The sequence below is a fragment of the Apostichopus japonicus genome, chromosome 13 (assembly GCF_037975245.1).
Source record: "Apostichopus japonicus isolate 1M-3 chromosome 13, ASM3797524v1, whole genome shotgun sequence".
Taxonomy (NCBI): domain Eukaryota; kingdom Metazoa; phylum Echinodermata; class Holothuroidea; order Aspidochirotida; family Stichopodidae; genus Apostichopus; species Apostichopus japonicus.
The window spans coordinates 12,382,994-12,408,878 of NC_092573.1; the positions used below are offsets into that span (position 1 = coordinate 12,382,994).

Below are 25,885 nucleotides of genomic sequence, written 5' to 3' on the forward strand. Positions count from 1 at the left end.
TGAGTGTTTGTCAGTGTATAGTACATTGTCTTCTAGAGCAGATAACTCCTGGTGTCTGTGTGAGTGTTTGTCAGTGAATAGTCCATTGTCTTCTAGAGCAGATAACTCCCGGTGTCTGTGTGAGTGTTTGTCAGTGTATGGTACATTGTCTTCTAGAGCCGATAACTCCTGGTGTCTGTGTGATTATTTGTCAGTGTATAGTACATTGTCTTCTAGAGCAGATAACTCCTGGTGTCTGTGTGAGTGTTTGTCAGTGAATAGTCCATTGTCTTCTAGAGCAGATAACTCCCGGTGTCTGTGTGAGTGTTTGTCAGTGTATGGTACATTGTCTTCTAGAGCCGATAACTCCTGGTGTCTGTGTGAATATTTGTCAGTGTATAGTACATTGTCTTCTAGAGCAGATAACTCAGAAATTATATGGTATAATTTTATACTTGTTATACATGGATACATCTTAATGTGTAAAAGTACCCTGTTGTTTTTCAAACAAGTCATAGGTCATTTCAGGACAGTTGAGGTCCCAAGGCAAAGTCAAATGTATAAAGCTTGGGTGAACTTTGTACTGGATGTTTAGATCCACCATTATAGTCAGTACAAGAAAACTATTGTTTTCTCTGAAGGTCAAAGGTGAGCAGTACGTGGTCAAAGTCTGAAAGCCTTGAGTAAACAAGATTACCTCCAAAAGTAAACCCTTGGATAAGCTGATTGCTTGATATGGCAGTCTGTGTCGATGTGAGAAATGTCGTCTCCAACGACGGTCAACGCTTGACATTGTCCATCTTGTGTGCAATGTATATTAAATGATCATTTTTATAACATTTATTAAGGAACCACTAAAGTCTGCTTGTCGTGTGGTGTGTCGTAGATTGTCAGGCTTTGAGAAAATAAGTTTACTTTGTCTGAAAGTTTGAATCCCTTGAAAAGAAATGTCAACACTTCTCTACAACACTTTTACAGTGCCTATAGGCGAGTGTTAGCTCAGTGGTTAACGCCGGTGCCTTCCAATCATAAGGTCCCCGGTTCAATTAAGTCACTCCAAGACTAATGTATGTCGTCCAGTTACAGAGTTGTTGACAATTGACAATTCATTATCATGGACGTTAAAGATGTATCTAAGAGACAGATTTCGGTCAGCTTCCGGCTTTGATAAGCCAATGAGGTTTCTTCGCGAGTTCCTGCTTGCAGGAGGATTTTAAAACATATATACTTTTTTACACAAGGAGGTAGAGACTTGTAAATGACTCATTTTTGTGTCAGTAGCAGTATTTAGACAAAAAGCTAAGTCTTAGAAGTAAGCTTGACCTTTCTAACAACGGAATAACAAATTTCTGAAATATTAAGTGAATAGTGATCATATAGACTGAAGATATTTGTAATCTGTTGTAATTTTAAAATCTATCCATCAGTCGCATATTCTTGACGACTTTATAACCCACAGCAAAGCGGTCAAAGTACGCCTGATGCGGCGTCTCTCACGACTCCAGAGAACCGAGCATTAATTAGACGCATGCTGATAAAGTGTTCTGATGTAGCAAACCCAACACGGCCTGTTGACCTATGTGTGGCCTGGGCGAACAGGATATCACAGGAGTACTTTAACCAGGTGAGTTTAGTAAAGCATGATGCAAATAGGATATCACAGAAGTACTTTAACCAGGTGAGTTAATTAGTAAAGCATGATGCATGGTAAAAGTCAGTACTATATATGTCACGCACAGGTGCTCCCAACATACATGCATATTAAAGAGAAAAGGCAGGCCAATCAGTGCGGGACAACTGCAGTATTACATACTTCGTCATCAGCAATCAATGTTCAACGACCAAACTTGTGATTTCATTTGACAATATTTCTGTTAAAGGAAACCAATTGCCCACCCTCAAAGTTTGAATGCAGTTAAATTATAAGTAGTTATGATTCACTTCAATTTAGATGATTTTTTGGGCATTTTGTAATGAAGATGCGTACACGATGGAACTGGACTCTGGAATTGACTTGAAATTTACCTGAAAATTGCCTGATAATTCTCTGAAAATTTTTGAATATAAGACTGATAAACGCAAAACTCAACATTAGTGTTTTGGGCCTATGAAAAAGACTCGCTTTCTTAACCTTCGTGGTAAATTACCCTTGGCAGAGAAATATTCTTGTGGTTCGTACGTCAACAGCCCCCCATTGACGTACAAACCAATACATAAACACCGTGAAGGTTACAACATACTTTCTCTGCCTTGTATCGTTGATCATTTAATGCAATCTCTCTAGTCAAACATTCCGTTAACATTTCACGAAGTTAGCCTCTATGTAATAAATTCAAATTCTTATGGAAACGAAAGACATATGTTGTTTACACAGTGCTGTTTTCTACGTTGAACCGTTGTGTAAAATAATATGCGGTCAGTTATATCAGGGAGTTGTTCCATAACAACTCCCTGGTTAGATCATTTGAAGCCAGCAGGTTAAAAACTCGGCCACTCACTAAAGTGCCACATCGGTCAGTCCAATACCAGGCGTTTCATCGTCTAAAAACTGGAATGAAATGTCCATCAGACCACATTTCTGCGATGTTAATGAAGATTATGACAGCCAATAACATATAAGGATCCCACTTAAAGATGCAGTTTGTGTTGTAAATTCTTGCAATATTTACCAGCCGTAATTATTAGAGTGCAGCAAACATGAAAGGAATGACGAGATTAGGAATAAAACTCAGCGGTTTGAAACCAAGATTAAAAGAAATCTAAAACCTTTCGCATTTAATCATTATCTGTTAATAACTCAATAATAATCCTTAGGGTTGAGGAGACTGTGAGCTTCTCTCACGTATGAAGCAACGATTGCTAAGCCTCATTGCTTCAAATGCCACCTCCTTTAAGCACTCGGCCACAGCACCGGTCAGGCATTAATAAATAAAGTGTGAAATAGGGGTCTCAGACAAGCATCAACCTATCTACATATGGACAGTGGCGGCACCAGAAATACCTGAGGGGAGGCAAGTGGGGTCAATCGAACCATTTTCTTCTATGGGACGGGGTGAGGACAAACTCTTGGGAGTGCAAAACGAAGCTGTATTAAATGCATATCACTGGAAACTTAAGAACACGCCATATTCCCACCCTATCCCACACGGCGTAATCGGTAAACCAAATTTACTTTTTACATGAAATTAAAAACTCACCCTATTTAAAATGGGATGTTGATCGATTTCGCGGCCCGAGTTGCAGTGAGTAGTTGAGCAACGTTTCGAAAAATAACCGGCTCCTTGCGTTATAATAACAGATGTACCTTGACATGTTATTTGCTAGGTGAGCAATGAGGGCCCTGCGGCACTTTTAGCCCTTGTCTCTACAGCACAAAAACACATGTCAGAAAGAGGAATTCTATTTCTGTGGAAGGTATTCCAGGCCCTGACGGTGAAGTGCTTTCTACAGCACAGAAATACCTTCTAGAGATTACAATCCAATTGTAATGTTATAGGAAGCGAAAACTATGAAGGTTTAGTATTTCTGTTAGTTAACATTTATCCAAATAAAGGCAATTTATACGTACGTGAGACTCGTTTAAGTTTTGTTTTCAGCAGCCGAATGGGAGGGTGGGGTGGGGTGGCTGGGCTGGGCAGAGGATTCAAATCATCTTGATTGGCCCTCTTGCCTCACCCACCTTTGCTCCACCACTGCATATGAACGCATAAGACCTCGTGGGATCGTTGTATCTAACTCTTTCCATGTAGGGACTCGATATAATGCTAACTATTAGCCTATACCTGAATTGTATGTTGGTATTAATTACATGACTTCCACATTTACAGCACAGGACCGAATTATCGTGTTTACTCATGTATGGATATCATTTTCGTCACTCTGCTAATAATGAGACCACATGAGAGCTTTGATATAGCTTGTTATATCTCCAAGATTTCAGTAGACAATTTGTAAAGCGATAAAAGGCACGTTGTCTCTCTGTCAGTCTGTGGCGACTTCCTCGTTTTGCCTAAATCCATTTAAGATTGAAAAGTCGGGAAATCATACAGATCTGCCTAGAGCGCTGTTATTCAGGATCTCGCTTTAGCAAGAACTGATGTACTTCCAGATGTTACATCAACAAGGTCCACCGACGGTGGCACCTCTGGTCTGGCGAGGTTCCTGGCAACCCGCCTCAACAGGTGGAGTAAAGCTGCTCTGAATTGCGAATTACTTGCAATATAAATAAATGGATGTACCCATGAGTTCATGAAGGCCAAAGGGACAAAGATATCGTACTGTTTGGTTTCGAAATACTCAAATTTCAAAAGAGTAAGGTTAGCAAGGAAGAAATTGATTTCATCCGGAGTCCAACAAATGATGAACATTGTAATCACGACGAGGAGCATCCTTATCACCTTCATCCGGGTCTCCAGCATCTGCCTGTTCGCTCCGTCCTGGTCAAATGAGGTCAACGTGGCGTTCCTTGCGAATGCGTTGGCTTGTCTGGTCAGTCGTTTTATATTTATTACTTGGGTCGTTATCATCACTGTTACAGGGAGTACATACCCGAACGAGAACAATAATATTTCGAATGTTACAGACGAAACGACTGGAACTTTTACCGGAACTGTTTAATGTACAAAGATTAACATAGTAGCTCCAAAATAAATCAAGAAACACAGCTATCAAAGTTGGTTTATATTTATTAATGCAAAACACTTACTTAAAAGACTAAATAACAACAAGCTAACTAAAACTGACTGAAAAATAATCAACAGCTGACAACTTACAACTGACAACTATCAACTAACAATAGCAACTAAACAACTGAGCAACTAACAACAAACAAGTAACAAGTAGCAATTCACAAGTAACTCAAACCCAATGACTACATCCCCATTTAAACACAACTCAGGTACTGACCACCAATCTTAAACTAACCCAGCAGCCTTCGCACCCTTTTACAAAGAACGAGATAAGAACATGCATGAAGTAAAACTTTCATGGGACAAGGAATAAGATAAAAGCATACATTAAACTTTCCACAGGCTTTTAAATCAAGATGAGCCACACAGATGACACCAATACGTATGACGCATTTGTTTTTCAAATCACACTTAAAGATTCTCAGGAGTATAACTATAAAGACTACATAAGGCTCTCTAAACTACTGGCATCTAATAATACAATGGTTGTAAACAAATTTGTGTGAGAAAATCTACTTTCTCACCACCGTGAAATCACTACAATATCAATTTTATATTAATTATTTAATTTTGCAAGTCAATCCCAGGGAGGCTATCAAAATGGAGGAGAGTTTAACGAATCGAGTAGATACAAGGTAACATGGGCTGATAGTCATGAACCATGCATGCTTAAACGATTTGGGGAAACCAACTGAGTTTCTTATTTAACGATGTCAATTATATAGGTTTTACCTTAATACCAATGTGCACATTTATATACACATCTATAAATTGGTTGGCTGTTTGCATGTTTGCGTGTATGAATGCACACTTTTATATACGGATCATATTCGGACGGCTGGCAACTTTAATAAAAAGAGAATTCGTATGCTTACAACGTCCCAAGTTTAAGTATAATCCACACGTAAACCTATGATGCATTGACTTCTTAATGATATGGTCACTATTAATTCGAACCAGCACAGATAAATTCACATATAGAATTGTAGTCAAACAGTTTTACTTTTATTATAAGAATCAATTAAAGTGAGCAACTATATATTTGTGTCAACCGTTAGATTCTCCTGCCATCATCAAGATATGCTTGTAACGAGTAACGTCGGTTTGTACACATTTAATTAATCTGACAACAAATTAGAGGTGATCATTTTCCACAACATCCTTGTTATTTGTTTATGGTGACCTTACCTATACTACCGTCACATACAAAATTTAGACTCATAAAAGCTATTATTTTACCAAATATTGTGGATAAGAACAAGCTCATCTCTTACATGCTATTAAGGGGATGGGGAGGGGTTAATTTCATACCATTGTCACGGACCATTGATTAGTGACTGACAAGAACTTCCAGGTAATTGAGACATGCGTGCAAAACCTATAACCAAATGTTAACAACACATATATTGAAACTGTGTAGGACGCAGTGACTCATAATGTATCATCATCTTTTGATATCAGTTATCAGATTTCTTGTTTCTTTTGAATTACGATCGCCTCCCAATCATTTCTTAGCATTGTTTTTCCATCAACTGTCGAAGTCAAATCTGGTTCACTCAGACGTTTTAGAATATCTTCAATTACAATTGGAGATTTGTTGAAATGAAAATGTACCTCTTGCATGAGGAAATCAAACAACATTTGGCCGTCTTTCTTGTTGCTATCGAAGCATGGCGTAATATCAACGAACGATTCAACCCTGGTGGTCTCGAAGGGAATGCTGAGTGTCTTCAATATCTGTTTGACGTCTTCGGCGTTCTTCGTGTTAAAAATGTTTTCATCGGGCAACTGGCACCGCTTCGGAAACCGCCAGACATCAGAAAAGTCTGCAATAGCCAATGAAAAGTATTAAAATCAAATCATTTAAAAATCAATAATTAATTAACAAAACAAGAATGAAAACTAACGATGGATGTAACGAATCAAGGTCAGGGCACTATTTTGTTTCTATGGAAATCTCGCTAGTGGGGTAAATTATGTAGGGGGCCCATTTCCTCTCGAAGAAAAATGTGGTACCTTGTGACTATTGTTTCTGATGTATGTTGTATTCGTAGCCGAACATGGCACAATGGTTCACATAAAAATCATTACAAACCCGCAAACTCCGAAGATTAAAGTTATTCTCCATATACATGTTCTATTACATTACATGTTCTAACATCGTCCAACTGTGATGTCCAAGATTTCAGCAATATACAAAGGATGAAAAATAATAAATTTCAATATTCACTCTTGAAAAACATTTCAATCAACAAAGCACAAGTAAGTTCAAAACATTAAAGTGACACTAGACGGAAAAGTGAGGGCGTAATGGCGTAATGGCGTCATGGCGTCATGGCGTGGTTTTAAGGGTGGCCCCCCTAAAATCGAATGCTAATCTGCGGCTCAACGGTATAACAATTTGTTGGTTAATATAAATATTCAGGTGCATAGCCTTCGCCTTCATGTCGTCTGTGGGCTATGGATGAGTGAAGTTTAATGATCTTTTGTGGATAATTTAACTGTGAAATATGCAAAAACATGTCGAATTTTGGTCGAAATTCACCAGATTCATCCGCCATTGTATTGGGCATATACTGAGTGACAAAAGAGTTGACACGACACACGACATCTGTGGTTAAGCCTATAGGAGAGAGACATATATAGCATTACCCGCAGTCAATATCAAAAGGAGAATACCACCATCCTCTAAGCAGGCCAGAAACTCTTTGATGGTCTTTTCCAGATTTGGAATATGATACAGCGAGTGGATGCTGGACACAAAATGAAACTTGGTGCTTGGGATGTCCGTGAGTGTAAGATCATCGTAATACTGTTGCCACGTCGTTTGGTTCCAGTCCCATTCCACTGAGAGCAAACTCTCCTCCGCTGCATTCTCTTTGAACCTATCAATGTGCGATAGCATGGGTTCAACAATAGTGCTGCAAACGTCAGGAAACTTTCTCAATATGCATGAAATGAGTTTACAATCCATAAACCCTGAGGAGCAAAAACCCGGAAACAAAGAGAGAAACAAACAAAAGACATAGAAACGATTTTATAAATATTAGCTGTTACATGTTAATGAACAATCTAGTAACATCATCTATGAAATTTGAGTAATAGCAATCTTAGCCTCAAGTTGACGATTCTCATGAGTTAAAAAGATATAGTACACGAAGGATCTATTTGTTTGTAATTTTTGATGTAATTTTGTAGTTTTCCCCCTTAAGGCAAACTTTCATGCCCCTGCTGCCCCTCGATATCTGTACCCCCGGTCGCCCTCTGTTTGCCCCTTCTAAATCCCACAGAACCTTCGTTTGGTAATTGGTTAAAACATCAGAGGGTTGTAAGGGGTTAAATCAAACTTTATACATGCAATGCAGGACAGTGTGTGACATCTTCACTAATGGTGAGGTGCATGGTATCTTCTCTCTTGCCTCCCTTCCCTGTCCCCTCTTCCCTCGTCCCCCTTCTTCTGCCCTCATCTAATCGGCACCCGTCTGTGTCGGGAATTACAGTGCTCCACGTGTCCACCAGCATTTTAACACAACTTACCTGACGCAGATCCAATACCAAGAGTTCTTAGTTTGGTTCCACCTTCTACGAGACCTTTGCTTAATTTTTCCACCACGACCTTGGGAAATACCTCTTCTGCCCATTTCGATAGGATTTCATGTTTTGCAGAATACTTGCAAAAAACGTCGAAGGCCTTCGCGTAGTGATTGTGGTTATCGATTAGTCGTCGGTTATTCGAATCCATGTTCCGTAACCTAATAATTAAGAACCAAGAATGAAACCAATGGTTAACCGTTGTTATTGATGCGTTACACACTTTATGGGGTGGAGGTGGGGAGGATGAGCTCACAACCAAAAGTCATTATTATAGTAACCTTGCGAGTTGACGTTTCGATCCTAGCAGGATCTTCTTCAGAGACTGATGCTGCCGTAGGATTGAAACGTCAGGCCCACTTACTTGTAAACATTATCTTATACACGGGCTCTTTAATGGATAAGCAGTTTGCTAACAGGTTTTGTTTTATTTAATTTAGCTAATATACATATAAAAACGGAAACTACGTAAGTAGAGGAATTGTAACATTTATAAAATTAAGAAGATTAAAAATAGTTGTCCGATCATCTGTATAAGCAGAAGGAAAAAGAATATAAGAGTGTAGTGAAAAATGGCAAATTGTTTTTTTAAGTTGGTTACAAGATGGAATAATCCATGTTTACTTGTAATAAATGCAATGCATAAATACCGGAAAACAAGTGTATAGAAACAAGCTGGTTGACCTTCAGATGAAACACAAACCAGATTAATAATGTTGTATTTACATATAGGCATGTGCACTTCTTTTATTGTAAATAATAACACATGACGTATAATATACAATATATTTCTTTGTAGACCCAAACTGATTTTTTTAAGAAAGAATTTTGCAATCATTATGTTCTTTTATGCTTGCTATTTGAAGTTAAAAGCTAATCAGATGATCTGCTACTTGAAGAAATAGTTTTAATGGCCAAGAAAAGGGCGCCGTCATAGATCAATTGGGAACCATTTCTACTACAACGAACCATTTATATTTGTATACAAAAATATGTCATTGTAGTGCGTGGTGAAGGTCAATGTTAGTTACCGATTGTTCATATTCAATGGAGGGGTCTTCGTTACTGCAACTCTTTTGATTTTTTTTTTTGGTGTCACGAAGAAGCCAATTCTGCCTTTGGTCCCTTAGCTTTGGCCAAAGCTATATTGTGTAATGTTTATAAACAAAACTCTAGCTAGCATGTGTCTGCAATATAAACGAATAATGATGACTAAAACCATCAGAACCAAGCTGTCAAAGCAGAGAATACACAGAGTCCTGGACAGTGATTGGTGAAATTGAACTACATGGTAACGTTACTGTATCCTAGTTAGCGAAATTTTACCAACATACGGTGATTTGCACCGAAGGCCTAATGGACGATTAATCTAACGAATACATGTAGGCCTATAGTCTACCATTGCAAATGTAACACCACAGGTGAATTAATGACTGCTTGGTCGATTTCCTGGCCCTGGTTTATCATCATCCAAAACACGTAACATATACTATATCCGGCCATAGTATATAATAATGCTATACCACAATAATAACGAATAGGTGCCTATGTTGCAAGAGCTGAAGTAGTACAGATAACCCCGGAGTTGCGGATAATTACGGTTAACATTTGTTGCTTTCAACTTTTTTGCAGGATGTTGTTAACTCAAATGCGTTCAAATGTTACCTGTCTTGTTTAATTCGAGAAAAACGAACCAAAGTAGAGAATTTTACGTATTGCTTCGAACAGGGACGTAGCTAAGGTCTGATGATTAGGGGGTGTAGTGGCTGAAATTCCAACTGGATGGGTTTCGAAGCCAGAAAATTCTGACTGCTGCCTTGTACACCCCCCCCCCCCCCCCGCGCTACTCGTCAACGAAACGGTCAGTCAGACACCCCATCTTTCGCGACTGCACTTTTGTTCCGAACTTTTCTCGATACATTTGTACCCACTGGCCCTCACTTCACAAACTTATTAATCACTTGGTTAATCAAGTAAGCAACTGAGTATAAGTTATTTGCTTGAAGGCTACACAGACTACTAACTACAAAAGCTATGCTAGTGTAACGGAGCTCGGATCATCACGATTTTACTGAATCGAGGGCGCCCGACACCTTTCTTAATTCCGTGACCGGACAAATACCCCCCAGACAAATACCCCCCGGACGATTACGCCCCAGACAATAACCCCCCCGGACGATTACCACCCGGACAGATACCCCCCGGACAAATACCATCCCGGACAACTACCCCCCAGGACAACTACCACCCGGACAGAAACCCCCCGGACAATTACCCCCGAGGACAAAAACCCCCCGGACAAGTACCCACCCGGACAACTACCCCCTCGGACGAATACCCCCTAGACAATTACCCCCCTAGACAATTACCCCCCGGATAAATACCCCCGGACGAATATACCCCTGGATATATGCCGTTAACTTTAGGAGACGGATACAGCGACGGATACGCCCGTCTTTTTTCGAGTTTAGTTTCCCGCGGGCCTCAACATATACACTGGTCCCTCGGGCAACTCCGAGAGCATATTTACAATTGGGTCAGGGTGACGGTTAAACTGGCACCACTAGGTCGTCGTGTGCCCTGGCCCTTATAACCTCCTCCCGACTTTTAAAAAGATTCGAGCTTTTCATATATAAGCCCCCAAAACTCCTGGATAGGGTTTGACAATGGACCGAGGCCCGGGGGTTTGGTTTTGAATTGCTCACTGCTGGTAGTAACCAGGGGCGTATCCAGGATTTTCTAACCCGGGGGGCGCGAATTACTATCTAAGCGGAGCGCCACCATCGGTTGGCGCGGAGCGTACAAGAAAATTTCAGGTTTTGATACCCCCTAGATCACCGGAAATGGCACTTCTCGGGCTTGAAAATGACCAACCAGATGTACACTTTTGCCTGAGAACCAAGTATTTCCCAATACTTTTTTTTCATCCATAACCTTTTTGAAGATTGTAACCAGTCACACATCATGTTCGACCTCATTGCATGTCCTGTTGATCATTGCTTTTGTAGGTGATTCTACGTCACGGCCCACAATATCCGAAAGCCCCACTTTTCAAAGTTTAAAGCCCATTATTTGTTCAGAATTTGAAAATTCACATTTCTCGTGAAGAAAATCACTTCAAAACATATACATAATGTTGCACAAAATTCAATCTATGGACAACCAATATAGAAAAACCTCCTTCAACCCCTAACAGAACGGTCAAAATTGCTACGAGTAGAGGGAAGTATGATGAAGAATGTTGGTCAGGAAGTTTTCGAAAATTCAGACACAGTTAATTTATTGGTGTACAAATATTACAACCTCTTATAACGGCAATTATAAAACTTGGTTGAAGGAAATGAAAAATACCAGATATTTCCGATATCAGATATTTCGAAACCGAACACTACACACATAGGCGTAGGAGGCGGGGCTGCAGCCCCCCCCCCCCCAACCAAACTTGTTCCCCTGAAAATTCGCGCAATATGCTGAGAATAAATGAATAGTTTAAAAATTATCTCCTTGGTAATTAAAATAAAGTTCTAAGCTTGGCAGACTAATTCGCCATTACTACTGTAAAAGAGAGTTTTGACATAATTGGACCTGTATGCTTTTTCTCCATCTACATAAGACATTTCGTTGTTTACATTAGCATCCTGCGGATGACTGCGCAACTTTCACGGACCGTACGGTACACGATGCCATGCGATGTAATGACCTATGCTTGCTTATATGATATTGTATGTATGTATGTATGTATGTATGTATGTATGTATGTATGTATGTATGTATGTATGTATGTATGTATGTATGTATGTATGTATGTATGTATGTATGTATGTATGTATGTATGTATGTATGTATGTATGTATGTATGTATGTATGTATGTATGTATGTATGTATGTATGTATGTATGTATGTATGTATGTATGTATGTATGTATGTATGTATGTATGTATGTGTGTGTGTGTGTATGTATGTATGTATGTATATGTGATCTTCCCGCAAGCAGGAACTCGCGAAAGAAGCCATGGAGGCTTATAGACTCGCAAGCTGACCGAAGCCAATCTCTCGGCACACATCCATTTAACGTCCATGTCGGGAAGTTGTTATTGAACAACACCCTTGCCAGACGACACACCTTGCTGTCGGCGGGGAATCGAACCGGGGATCTCATGACTGGGAGACGCCGGCGTTAACCACTAGGCTATACACTCCGCCTATTGACATTAACATGTTGAACGCGCGCTTTGCGCGCGAAAAATTTTGGTTATATTTTTCGGGCAAGTCGTTACAGCCCCCAAATCCAATTGGGCTCCTACGCCTTTGACTACACACATAGACAGTTTTGAGGCTATTCATTTTTGAACATGCATTTTCATGCTCACTGATATTATGTGATGTCTGCTCTTTGCTTTACAAATTCGAACAGGCGTGTAGCGAGTAATTTGCCAACGGAAGGGCGAAGCCTGTAGGCAAACTATCTAAGCGAAGCGCCACCATGGGTTGGCGCGAAGCGTTCAAGAAAATTTTGGCCGAAAAAGCCTCCCAGATCGCTGGAAATGACACTTCCCAGGCCTTGTAAGTTGCATCTAAGAATTGTCTATTTTTAAATTACTAGCGATATCATAGAGAAAATTTGCTCGGGGGGGGGGGGGGGGCGGTCGCCCCTTCCCGAAATGCGTCATGTTCCCCGACGACTCGGTCGAGTTCAAGACCAGCCACAGTTGGTTCCATTGCACAATTGAACAATTGTTCAAGGCGTCCATACACACACACGCGTTATGCTAGACCATATGTAGTATATATATATAGATACATTAGTGAGAGAGGAAAAATGGAAATGTCAACTAGAGCACCAATGGTGCAGAAGCTCATACCTTTTCGAGCTTAAAAATGTAGGGCCCACAAAACTTTATGGCCCACCAAATTTCCGGCCATTTTTCAGATTCCACCAATTTTGGGCCCATGAGGGATAACCCCCCCCCCCCTCCGTTAGCAGAATACTGGCCACACCACTGGCTATAATTCCTATTTTCCCCCTTTAAATCCTGTTTTACCCACTCTCTCAAACAATACCACTGACCTACCCTATTAAACTTTCTCCCCTCTACCTGAGCAGACCTGAAGTATGGAACGCGAAAAGGGCAACCGTATTTCGTTGCCTAAACTAAGTTTGTTTCGTTGCCTAAACTAAGTTTGTTGCTGTCTAAACTAAAGCTGTTGCTGCTAGTTTACCATGTTGCTGTTGTTCGTTGATGTCTAAACTTACGTTGATGTCTAAAGTCACGTTGACGACTAAACGCGCCTTAATGTCTAAACTCACGTTGATTTATAAACCTTACGGTTGATGTCTAAACTCACGTTGATGTCTAAAACTTTCATTGCTAAGTTAACTTACGGTTGATGTCTAAACTCACGTTGATGTCTACACTTTCGTTGCTATCTAAAGTTCCGTTGTGAACACATTGTGAACGAACATCATTCTTTCTTTTCAAAAAAAATTATAACAATCAACCGCAAGTTGCTTCCGTGCAGTGCTAACAACATATCTATTACAGAGATTTTCATGCTAAATACAGCCAATGTTGTTTTCTCAAATTTCCCGAGATTTGTTTGGTTAATAGTCCCTTACCCATTGTCTGCAAACATGCTTGCATCTTCAGTGCTCAATGAACGCAAAGTATGATGGTTTAACTATGTAACGCGAAAAAGGGGGGGGGGGTAATCGTTAATGGTCATGCCGGATTTGTAGCAACAGCCATGTAAATATCCTTAACAACCTGATTTGTCGAACAAAATCACGTTGTTAACGATATTTACATGATAGTTGATACAACTCCGAGGACGTTATTTACATTTATATTGTTAATGTCATATTTGAATAATTGTTTTATCACAGAAAGTTATGAGTTGAGACAATCTATGAATTTTGCGGGAAGCTACCACAACATCTCTGATACTGAAAAGGACTTTAAATCTCACAGTATGTTTTGTTCTCTCCATATTGAGAGTTGATAATGTAAAATGTGCATTTATACCACAGTTATTTCTTCGTTGCAAACTTACGTAAAGTTTTGCGGTCCCTTTGACCACGTGCTTCAAGTCATGATTCTGGTGCAACACTAATTCGTGTGCATAAACTACTGCAGTCATACATCGTCAAAAATAGTCATTGAAGTTTCGACATTGCGTAAAAATGTTATTTAAATACTATAATTTTCGTGGAGTTGGTTGTTTCCAAATACTGAAAAGCATCCAGGGTAAATGTTGGATCAGTTGCTCTATGGTTGGATGTAGTCTGCGCTTCGTGAGTAACAAGAGGGGCACAGTATTGAAGTACGTAGGCAATATGACTCACAGAACTAGTTTACTAAACCCGCCAAGCAAGTTCATTCGTAACACCAATCCAGTTCGGAGTTTCGATTTGCGAAAGGGATTGTGTTGTAAATGGAATATACACAAACCTCGCTCAGCATTGTTAAGAATTTTAGACCAAAAAACCCGCTAACATGTTATGCAAGAAACGAATCATCCAAGATACACTCGAGTTTTGACTAAGGCTATGTGTTGTAGGTAAGGTGATATGATCTTTTCTCCACAAATTTTCAGGATATGCGCATGTGCAGTTGAAACTCCGAAGTTTGAACAGGCCTAATACAAATTGCGTGGAATTTAGCGAGATATGCACACTACATTTGCGGGGATATTTGAAGAGTTGGGGTAGCTGGTGAAATCGCTGCAGGTCAAAGCATCGAGGTACTATATACGGAGTTGGAGAGGAGGAAAGAGTGGCAGGGCAGGCGAAATGAAGGTCGGACGGCCGCCCTTGTAAAACAGCGAAGCTAGGGCACTGGATGGCATCCGCCATATATATATTGTGTAGAGAATTCACAAAGTACAGGCAGTGATAAGATCGCATCTTCTCAACTATAAACACTAGTAAAAGTATAGGTCATATAATAAACGCAATTGGTGTTCGATCGGGACGAAAACATTTGTCTTTAGTAATATTACTGTCATTCGTTTTACTTGATTGCCGACATTCCCCACAACATATCCAGACATCATGTAATGGTTCAATAATTCAATTTTAAGTACAGTATTTTATGCTGGCATTTTGTCTCGACACTCGTTTTACTTGATTACCGACATTCCCAGATTATCTCTACACATTGTTGGAGGGGCTCAATGAAATCAGTTTAAAAATGCAGTATTTTTATGCTGGTACTTTGTCTAGACACTCGACGTTGTACTTGATTTCCGACATTCACAGCGTATATGCATAGCCTATAAGTATAACATTATAACATTTTAAAAGTTGTTTACCGTGCAGCCTCCTATTCGTATGAGTTGTACTAACGCACATGTTATCTGATAGGCTGGCTGTGGGAGATACGGTAGCTTATAAAACAAGGTTTCCACAAGTTTGCGTTTGGTGACTCCAAATGGACTTGGACCTCCAAGACCCCTATTGTTTTTGGTGCAGGTGTGTATAGCCACGTACAATAGACTGACCTGTGTTTATTTAATGTATCTAAATGGTGGTTCGGGCCATTTCTATAGTAACAGCTAGTTCTGCTTATACTAACACCTTTCTAGTGTACTGAAGTCATCGAAACCTCAATGCATTTTGCATTCTGGTTTACATTACGCGGTTGAGCAATTTTGAACAGCGCCGATAGCAACAACGTAAGTTTAGACAATGACGTATGTTTAGACAACGGAAGTTAAAATAACAACGTGAGTTTGAGCAACAACGTGGTAAAACAGCAGCAACAACTTTAGTTTAGACTGCAACAAACTTAGTTTAGACAACGAAATATGGTTGCCCTTTTCGCGTTCCATACTGAAGCACTCCTTGCCAAAATTTTGGCTGGCTGCCTACATACCTCAAGCTCAAAGACTTCTAAGAATCGGCAAGTGCTGATTGGCTATAGGGCTCTCATGCTTACAGTTCAACAGTTAATAACAACTCCCAGTCCTGCTTTAATTCCACTAACAGCCTCTGCAGAGCTTAACCACAAATGTCAACAAACACTGCAGAAACTGGGAGACAAATTAAAGGAGCTTTGGCAAAAGGTGAAGGCTCAGATTTTTTTAAACAATGGGGATTCATTGTAATTAATTAACTTTTGACCAAAAATTATTAGGCATCATCTTATTCATACACAATCCAACAATCATCAGTTCAACTTTGAATATGATCCATCAAAATCTTGAGGAGATTGAGATATTTGAAAATATTACAAAGAATGACCCCTGATGACCCCCTAAATGACATTTGACCTCAATTTTCCGAACACCCCTCATAACCCTCATCCCGAGGAACGTTGTGACCAAGTTTCATTATAACTGGCCATACACTGTACGAACAGGAGCAATTTGAAAATATAGGGCGGCGGCCCGGGCCACAAAAGACCCCTAGTTGATCTTTGATCTCAAATTCATGAACACCCTGAAGGTAAAACTTCCATAGTACTATCGTGACAAACCCTCAACATTGTACCATGGAATCTGTAGGAGAAGAAGCATTTTGCGTATTTCCACAAAATGGCCCATTACGGCCCCCAGGTGACCATTGACCCCAATTTCGGACCATCTCTGATGGCCCTATACCCAATGGTCCTTGTGTCCAAGTTTCATGAAATTTCATTAAATACTGTGTGAGTGGGAGCGGTTTAACCAATTGTTGACGGATAGAGTGATAGACGCCGCACTGTAACAATAGCTCACACCAGCATGCTGGTATGAGCTAAAAATGGAGTTGTCGGTGTAAGGGGTAGGGTGAGGCGCACGTCCCCTCTGTAATCTTCGATCTGTCACTGGCTACCCTGTGTATATAATAGGGATCAGCGCTGTAATTATGACTGTTCCTCTTTCTCTTCCCGAGGTCTTGGCGTTTATCTTCTACTTCCTCCTTTTCTCCTTTTTCTCTCTTTCTTCTTTTTCTTTTCCCTTCCTTCCTCTCCTCCTTTTCTTTTTTCTCCCTCTTTTTCCCTTTTTTCTTCTCTTTTTTTCTCTCCTCTTTTCCTTACCCGGGGGCGCGCGCCCCCAACGCCCCCCCTGGATACGCGCCTGGTAACTATTAATTTACTATTTGTTATAGTGACACTATTCTGTATTATTTATCTCCGAACAATTCAGGCTTATTGCGGCTTACCATTTTCAAGTTTTCTTCTGAGTAATTTTACTTTATGATTTGTTATGTTATGTTAGTTTTTGTATAGCGCTTTATATGGCACAGCCATCTCATAGCACTTTGAATCCCTGGTCATCAGGCTGGCTGCTGAGAATCCAGCGCACACAGCTTAGTTACCTCACAGGTACCCATTTATACACCTGAATGGATAGGGGCAGTCGAGATAAAAGTGCCTTGCCCAAGGACACAACATAACAGGATTATATATAAAACAAAAGCATTAGCCACTCGGACTCCACGCTCCTCTTGTTTTGCTTATTCTAAGCTATTTTTTCCTGTAAGTGCACGCCATTTTAGGATGGGAGGAGCAGAAGGGAGGGGCGGGGCAAGCACAACCACGGTCCACCCCTCTAGTTTAGTGTGCATGATCATCATCCATACCCCCATGCATTGTTTCATGGACCGCTGGGCTATCATAGTCAAACCCGGTTACGGTGTAGCCCGTTACACCAACAGAATTGCCTGTAAGGTTTCATAATAGTATGTACGATTGTATGAAACATAAGTAAAGAAAGAGGCTTGAGACCACGACGTCAGTACCATTTGAAAAAAACCTATTCTCTGGTTATTCTGTTTGCAAAAAGAATGATGATAATCTAAGAAATCAATTTAATTTTCCCTAGTTATAATAACGTTTCATATCAGAATAATAATCTGATATATCAGAAAAATAATCTGATATACCAGATTAAGAAAATTGTCTTTCATGGCCCTAATGGGCTTTCGTACTACGTAGTTCACCAGCTAAAGGTCCGCTTGGTTAACGGGCTCGTGGGGGGGGGGGGGCTGGGGCGTATTCTGGTTTAGTTCGGGTAGTAACCTGGGTGAGGAATCTGTGGTGGTGTATTTGTGCGGGTAGAGTTTTCCCGGAGGTAATTGCTGGGGGTGGGGTTAATTGTCCTCGGGGGTATTTGTCCTCGTTGATGTATGTCCGGGGGTAGTTGTCCCGGGGGTAGTTGTCTGGGGGGTACTTATCCTCGGGGGTATTTGTCCTCGGTGGTGTATGTCCGGGGGGTATTTGTCCGGGGGGTAGTTGTCCTCGGAGGTATTCGTCCTCGGGGGTTTTTGTCCGGGGGGTGATTGTCCGGGGGGTACTTGTCCCGGGGGTATGAGTCCGGGGGGTATATGTCCGGGGGGTATTTGTCCGGGGGGTATTTGTCCTTAATTCACTAGCGTGACATGTGATGCCCATGTGGACGCTCATGCAACTTGCGCGTCTCTTATAATCTGCCTCGTGCTGAAGAGTTCGCCAGTTCACAGCAAGACTCAGACAAGTGCGGACGTGTATTCTAGGCCCTGACCGCTAATTGGTTTAACAAGAAAAGTTTGTAGCTGTTTGCCATCATTTATGGGTGAGATTTAAGTATCTTTGTCTCTCTAAATACTTAGGCAGTTTTTCTGCGGGTTGGCAATTAAGAAGAAAACCCGATTCCGTTGTTATATTTATCTAAACCTTGACGTCACTCACCTAGCGGTGTGGACAAGAAATATAGGGCAAGAATACCGTTTTCCTTGTAAGCTCACCACCTGAAGAGATTAGACCCTTGTTCGACGTAAATAATTGTAGGATTCTCTGCACGAAGTAGTACAGGGCGGCTCCGGGCCCACCAAATCTTTCATCTTGTTTTAAATTAGGCCTTAGAGCACCAGCACTTTTAGGAACCGTAAGAAGCAACCAGTGTTATAAGTGTGCACGCGACTGTCAGTTTCGATCTGGCAGTTGCCTATACATCTTACAGAGGGTTCATGCGTCCATCGTACAGGGAATCTCACTGAGGGTGCGTGCGTGCGTCACGTCGAGGGGAAGCTGTACTCACTGAGGGTGCGTGCGTCCATCGTACAGGGAATCTCACTGAGGGTGCGTGCGTGCGTCACGTCGAGGGGAAGCTGTACTCACTGAGGGTGCGTGCGTCCATCGCACAGGGAATCTTACAGAGGGTGCGTGCGCCCATAGTAGTAGTAGTAAGTTGAGTCTCGTCTATCCGACATGCTCAGTGATTAACCTCCGCCACGTATCACGATCTTGCGCAAGGTTTATTGCTTCTTCGATATTGTTAATATTAATGTCCTTGAATTGCGATTTATTTTTCCAAGTAATGTAGTCACGGGCCTTCCAACTGGTTTAGCAGTATGTCTCAGTGCTTCTCTTAAAGCAACCTTTGCTGGAGCGTCCTCTTGAAGTCTTGCTACATGACCGAAAAATCTCAATCTTCTATGTGCGACTATCGATGACCAAGGTGTTTGGTTGGTTTCGTTGTAGAGCTCATCATTTGATAACCAATTATTATTGGTCCATCTAATGTTGAGAATATTTCGAAGTAGTCTCCTTTGAAAAGTGTCAATTTTGCGATCAAGATCCTTCGTTGTGCCCCACAGTTCGCAATTGTACAAAAAAAAATACTCTTTAATAAAGTCTCAAAGATCCTAAGCTTAATTTTCCGGCTTATGTTTTTGCTTTTAAAAATGCTTGACAGTGTGTTGAAAGCACCGTTGGTTATACCAATTCTTCTGTTAATGTCTTATGACGAATCATAAAAAGGATGAGAACGCAGGTTGTCGACGTCGTTGTGCATACGGTTCGTGACTCTCCATCGAGTGCGGTTAGGTAGGCGATATGTATTTTATTACGCAGTGGCCAACTGTAGGCTGGTAATAGGCTCAATTTAGCTAATTGCATCTGCCAAACTAGGTAGCTGATTCAGTAGGCCTGAATGTTCCTACGATGATAATCGAGTTAACGGAGCTGACGAGTATTCAAGATCAAAAGAGCACTGACGAAATACCATGCAAAAAACATTTAACATTTTTTCGACACTGAAATGGGGGTGGGGGTGGGGCGGGTAGTTGCTCCCACTGCTCCCCTGGCTACGTCCCTGATATATACTGAACTTACTTGAAGCTAGCGAACAGGGTCAACCCACCCAATAGCATAATTAGTACATAAATAAACCGAGTTGAAGCTGGCGAACGTTGTACCGTAGTTCAATGAGGCATTTTTTTAGAGTATTCAAAATCATACGAAGTTTTGAATGGTGGAGTATAAGGATCGCGAGATACAATTTCTCAAAGTTGCAAGGAAAACGTGGTAAATATGACTGATTGAAGGTCCATTTTGACCGAAATTTTTCAATTTTTAGGTCATTCACAATCACAGAAACATATGAATAGGTCTAGGTAAATAAGAGTGCGACAGTCGGAAATTCCGACTGTCGCACTCCAATTTCCCAACTATCGTCAGTTTTACCAATATTGGGGGGTGAGACACCCCACAACCCCCTCTAGCGACGTCCATGGCTTCGAAGAAGAATGCTACTCAAGGAGATCTATTTTTTACGTGTGCAGAATTAAATGTTCGCCGCCACAAATTTTTGCCAAACTGAGTCTGGAGTTTTTCCTGCGTAGCCAACCTGTGAATTTGAGATTGCTATGAAAAGTATATGATCAGTAAGCATTCACCAGCCAGCCATGTGGATGATGGAGTGGGAGGTGATTTTTATTTCCCCAAACAGGTTCACAAATGTGTGTAAATAGTCGCTCATGATTGGTCGGAAAAGTTACGTCATCCCCATAGAAACCTTCACTTCGAGGTTACCAAAATGTCTGCATCCATTCGTTGCAACGTAGTTAATATCAGGCGCGTATCCAGGGGGGCGTTGGGGGCGCGCGCCCCCCGGGTAAGAAAAAGAGGAGAGAAAAAAAAGAGAAGAAGCAAGGGAAAAAAGAGGGGGAGGGGAAGAGGAGGAAGGAGAGGAAGGAAGGGAAAAGAAAAAGAAGGCGAGAAAAAAGGAGAAAAGGAGGGAGTAGAAGAAACACGCCTAGACACCGGGAAAAGAAAGAGGATCAGTCATTATTACAGCTCTGATCCCTATTATATACACAGGGTAGCCAGTGACGGATCAAGGGATTTCGGAAGGGGCGTGCGCCTCAGCTTACCCCTTACACCGACAACTCCATTTTTGACGTTTCCATTTTTCCTCTCTCACTATATAGTATATCATGACGCGTGTGTGTGTGTATGGACGCCTTAAACAATTGTAAAATTGTGCTATAAAACCAACTGTGGCTGGTCTTGAACTCGACCGAGTCGTAGGGGAACATGATTTCGGTATTAGCCCAGGATCTATATGCGAACTGCACTAGACATATGTCTTTCGATGCAACACTGTCATGCTGAGTTAAAATGTTATACAACGCGAACTGAATGCTAATTGTTACCCCACCCCTAGTACCGTAACTCATACAATGAATCTAAAAATAAATTCGCATGCGATTTGAGAATTGAGCACATTTCCTGTGGATATCATGTAGTGGATCCAAAGGCGTATCATTGCCGGGGGGGGGGGGGGAGCGGACGCACCCATAACTTCTTGAGATTGTTCCCATCTGCATGAAAACGCGCGCCCCGCAATCCGACGCCCACCCCTCTAATCGCTTCCCGATGAGTTACAAAACCAGACCCATCGTATACAAAAGTCTACTTGCATTATTTTTTTCCCTGATTTTTTTCTGCAGACGCCCATGCATTTCCCCAAACTGAATTTCTAAGCCACGAGATCTAAAACTTAAGGAGGTATGGGAGCATCATTGGGTCTGGGAAATGTTGTTTCCGGCGATCTGGGAGGAGTATTTGCCAAAAACTTCTTGTACGCTACGCGCGAACCCATGGTCGCGCTCCGCTTAGATAGTATCAGAGAACAGACACGCGTCCCGACCATTATCCAAGACTGATCTGCGCCCATGCACCAATATCGTCCCCGTTTTCGCGTAGTGGAGAATGTGCACCTTTGGCGAAATTGAGTTAAATATTGTTCTTACCTATTTCGAGGGTGAGGAATCGGTTGAGCCGGGTTAGAAGTCTTAAAACTGTCTATTTTTTTCGTTTTTTTTTACTCATTTCTGACGAATATCCACCTAAGGCCCACTCTCGTTTTTACATACTGACGAATACATTAGTCATCAGTACAACCACTCAGTAACATAATTTGTCTAAGGTCCATACATCTAACTGCCATTTGAAAACACCCAGGATTATGGGAAGGTAATATTTTTATTATTTCCACCTGTAATTGCTTAATGCAGCATTTCATACACGATAGCATAACTCGTGAAAACAGAATGGCCAGTGGGTCAACAATAATATACCTGAATAGTAGCCTAGTGTTATGATTGCAGTACATTCGATGCTTGTATCTGTTGCGCGAGTAGCTATAGACAGTGAACTGGAGTAACGCTATTTATCTCTATACTGAATCGGTGTAGCAGTGTCGGTACATTAATTAGAGCTGTGTGTAAATGAGGAAACAGGTGGTGTAAGTCACTGACGGACATTGATGACAATGGGTGTAATTCGTATAAAAATGATGAATAAATCACTCAAATTGTTATTGTGACCGCGAATATTACAATACCTAGACCAAGGTAAAGTCATTTAAGCAGTGGCGTAGGAAGGTACTTTTGAGTGGGGGGGGGGGCTGAAGACTTATGGCCGGCCTGGGGGTCTAAGGGGGTGCCCCCCTCCCCCTTTGGATTTTTTTTTGCATATCCAGTCCAGGTGGCCTCAGATGCAATTTGGTGCAATATAGCACACTTCAACCCACCCACTCCATTTTGTATATAATTTTGCATTTCCACCTGGCCTTAGATGCAATTTGGTGCTCCAAATGAGATTTTTTTCTCATTTGGAAATGAAAAAGGGGTTTTCTGACTTGCGAAGCGGGGGGGGGGGGGCGGAATGATACTTCCGCCCCTCCATATTTTTCACGGGGGGGGGGCTGGCGCCCCCAGCCCCCCGGTTCCTACGCCCTTGAATTTAAGCCATTCTTAGAGTTAGCCTAACCATACCTAAGGATTGAAGGGAAGGTATCCCAAACCATCACAATGAACGTATATCTCTAAGATCCTTGTGATGAACTTTTCCCTAAAATATCTAAGTCCACTATCTTGCACGGTACTGGAGTAAATTGGTTTTTAAAAGTCGTGGCATGTAGCTATTTTTGGCCAATGTGTAATGTCATTGTGCCACTTGGGATGATGGGGGGGGGGGCGATATAATGTAATATATTGGTTTCCTGTGTACTTTTCAATGTGAATGTTAACAGTTCAATAAACAAATACCAGTATTATGAAAAATTAAAACATGCAAACGCCAGCTCATTTCCACTTAAGACTTCCTCCAGTCTTCAATTTCATATGTAAAGAAACGTTAAAAGTGTAACATCTCCCTAAAGAAGTACGGTTTCTCTTAGCTGTTGGCGGCTTTGCCCATCACGAGCATTACTCTAGCCTAACCTAAAACTACCTTTATCTGGCTTAGTAATACCTAGTTACATAGTTGAAGGTCACATACTTTTACATTAAACTTTGGAAGGTACACTAGCATAGTTTATACTTAAGTAGTTACTTTGAGGGGGGGGGGGGGGGCGTTTAGACCGAATTTACTAGAACATTTGTATAGCAACCTTCAGATTTGACAGAACCTTGGATGGTTTTTTCCACAGGCTAAGAAGTTCAGGATCATAGGGGAAGTTATACCAGACCTTTTGGAAAAAATAAACCAAGTCAGAATATGGATATACAAACCAAATTAACATCACCAAACTGATACACCCTCATGCCCTGGTTTCCATACATTGGGTTTGTTAACCCATAAGGTTGCTTGACATAAGAAAGGAGAAGACACTTGCTGTTCCAGAACGGAAGTTGCAAGCCACTCGAAGAATCCATATCCATATCAAACGTTTGATTAATCCATGATATTGTGTCTCATTAAGATTGAAAGGAAAGAATTATAACAAAGGCGGGGTCTTTTTCTTGACTTTTCAAGTGTGTTTAATACTGTCTTGCCAAATCAATTAATGAAGGATCTTTTACGATTTATCAAAGTAACATGCCTTTTCATTGGCTGACACAATTTCTTCAAGGATGGCCCAGACAAGTAAGGTTGGATAAAGGGTTATCGGAAATATCGGAAATAAAGGTTGGTGTGCCTTGGGGGTGGGGGGTCCATTATATGCAATATTATTTACTATATATATTGATGAAATTAGGTCAAACTCACACATTTCTATAACAAAATATGCCGATGATACTGCTGTATCATGTACAATTCATACGAGCTCTGTTGAAACTGACCAATGAAATTATCAGTGTTCTGTAAATGACATAGTTCCAACATGTGACCGCAAGACTTTATTGCGTAACCCCAAAAATAAAGGAAATTTGTTTTGGAAAATAAAACCATAAAACATGAAGGTCTCATTCTATCAAGATCGCAACGTATCATTATTGAGGGAGCTGAGGTGGCTAGAACCTCCAAAACTGAGTACTGGGAGTATATATCGACGACATTTTGACCTTGTCTTGCAAAGCATCAAGGTATTAAAACAAGTATATTACAAAGTATCTAGTGTGGCTTACGTTGTGTCTTTCTAGAACCAAAATGCTAAGGAAAATGTTTTCAATACTATTATTCTACCCTGGCACATGTGATCTATACAGTGCCTGTCTGGTACCATATTATATTGCAAAAAAAGCAAAGAAAGAAGTTTCAAATACACATCAGCTATATTTAATGTAGATTACTATATACTTTTAGAAAAAGTAAATGCTGCTGCAAGACCTGAGTTTACAAGAATGGCTAATAAAGATATACAGTGATCAGAATCACCCTTTGTATACTGTACTAAAATGTCTCCTGCACAAATCGAGCAGAAATCTAAGGAATCCCCACAAAATACCGAACGTAAGTTTACAGAAACTCATATACTTACCGTGCTGCTTATACATTCCATTTGAGCACTTAGAATGTTTGTTGTAGTCTGTTTGTTATATCGTTTTATGTATTAACTTTTGTATGTGTAGATGCATTTTTTATGATATCCTATCACCTTGACATTTTCTCCCCTTTTATATTAGTTATTCTTGGACTGTTTGGTATCCTATCATCTTAAAAAACAACTTTTATATGGGTTATTCTTCTTGTTGAGGTATTATATGACTCCTCTCTATAAATTTCATATGTATACTGGAAGGAAATAAAAAGAAGGAACAACATACTACAGTACAACTTGGAAACCTTGAACATCGGCACAGTTGTTTCCTTCTTTAAATCTGAGGATTCACACGGAGGTTGGGTTGGATATTATGAATGTGCCTTTGAGCGTAAGAATTTTTTTATATGTATACTGGAAGGAAATAAAATGAAGGAACAACATACTATAGTACAACTTGGAAACACTTGAACAATGGCACAGTTGTTGGGTTGGATATTATGAATATGCCTGTGAGCGTAAGAAAATTTCACATTCCGTTTAAGGGGATAGTATAGTGGGAAATCTTCCCAAAGCGTTTGTAGGATACTTCGAAACTATTGCCAGAGACATTTTACGTAATACACTAACTTGAAAGTGAAGAATTGCACACAATTTTCCGTAGTCTGTGTGC

At 40.7% G+C, this 25,885-nt stretch overlaps 1 protein-coding gene and 1 long non-coding RNA gene across 4 annotated transcripts in view; one reads left to right on the forward strand and one right to left on the reverse strand.

The window, feature by feature from the left end:
- Positions 1-25,885, reverse strand: part of LOC139978872 (histamine N-methyltransferase-like) — a 73,658-nt gene that overhangs the window by 38,226 nt on the left and 9,547 nt on the right. For 2 of the 3 annotated variants that reach the window (XM_071989416.1, XM_071989411.1), the window contains 3 exons: positions 8,205-8,419; positions 7,320-7,646; positions 4,647-6,493 (listed from right to left, as the gene is read on the reverse strand). In XM_071989416.1, coding sequence (XP_071845517.1) covers positions 6,132-6,493; positions 7,320-7,646; positions 8,205-8,409 — 894 coding nt within the window. In that variant the 5' untranslated portion in view covers positions 8,410-8,419 and the 3' untranslated portion in view covers positions 4,647-6,131. Of the gene's footprint in view, positions 1-4,646; positions 6,494-7,319; positions 7,647-8,204; positions 8,420-9,289; positions 9,446-25,885 lie in introns of those variants that run through there. The other variant, XM_071989409.1, reaches the window with a different exon arrangement.
- Positions 21,959-25,399, forward strand: LOC139978884 (uncharacterized). The gene is made up of 2 exons (XR_011797041.1): positions 21,959-22,481; positions 23,941-25,399. It is a non-coding gene; the product is annotated as an uncharacterized lncRNA (long non-coding RNA).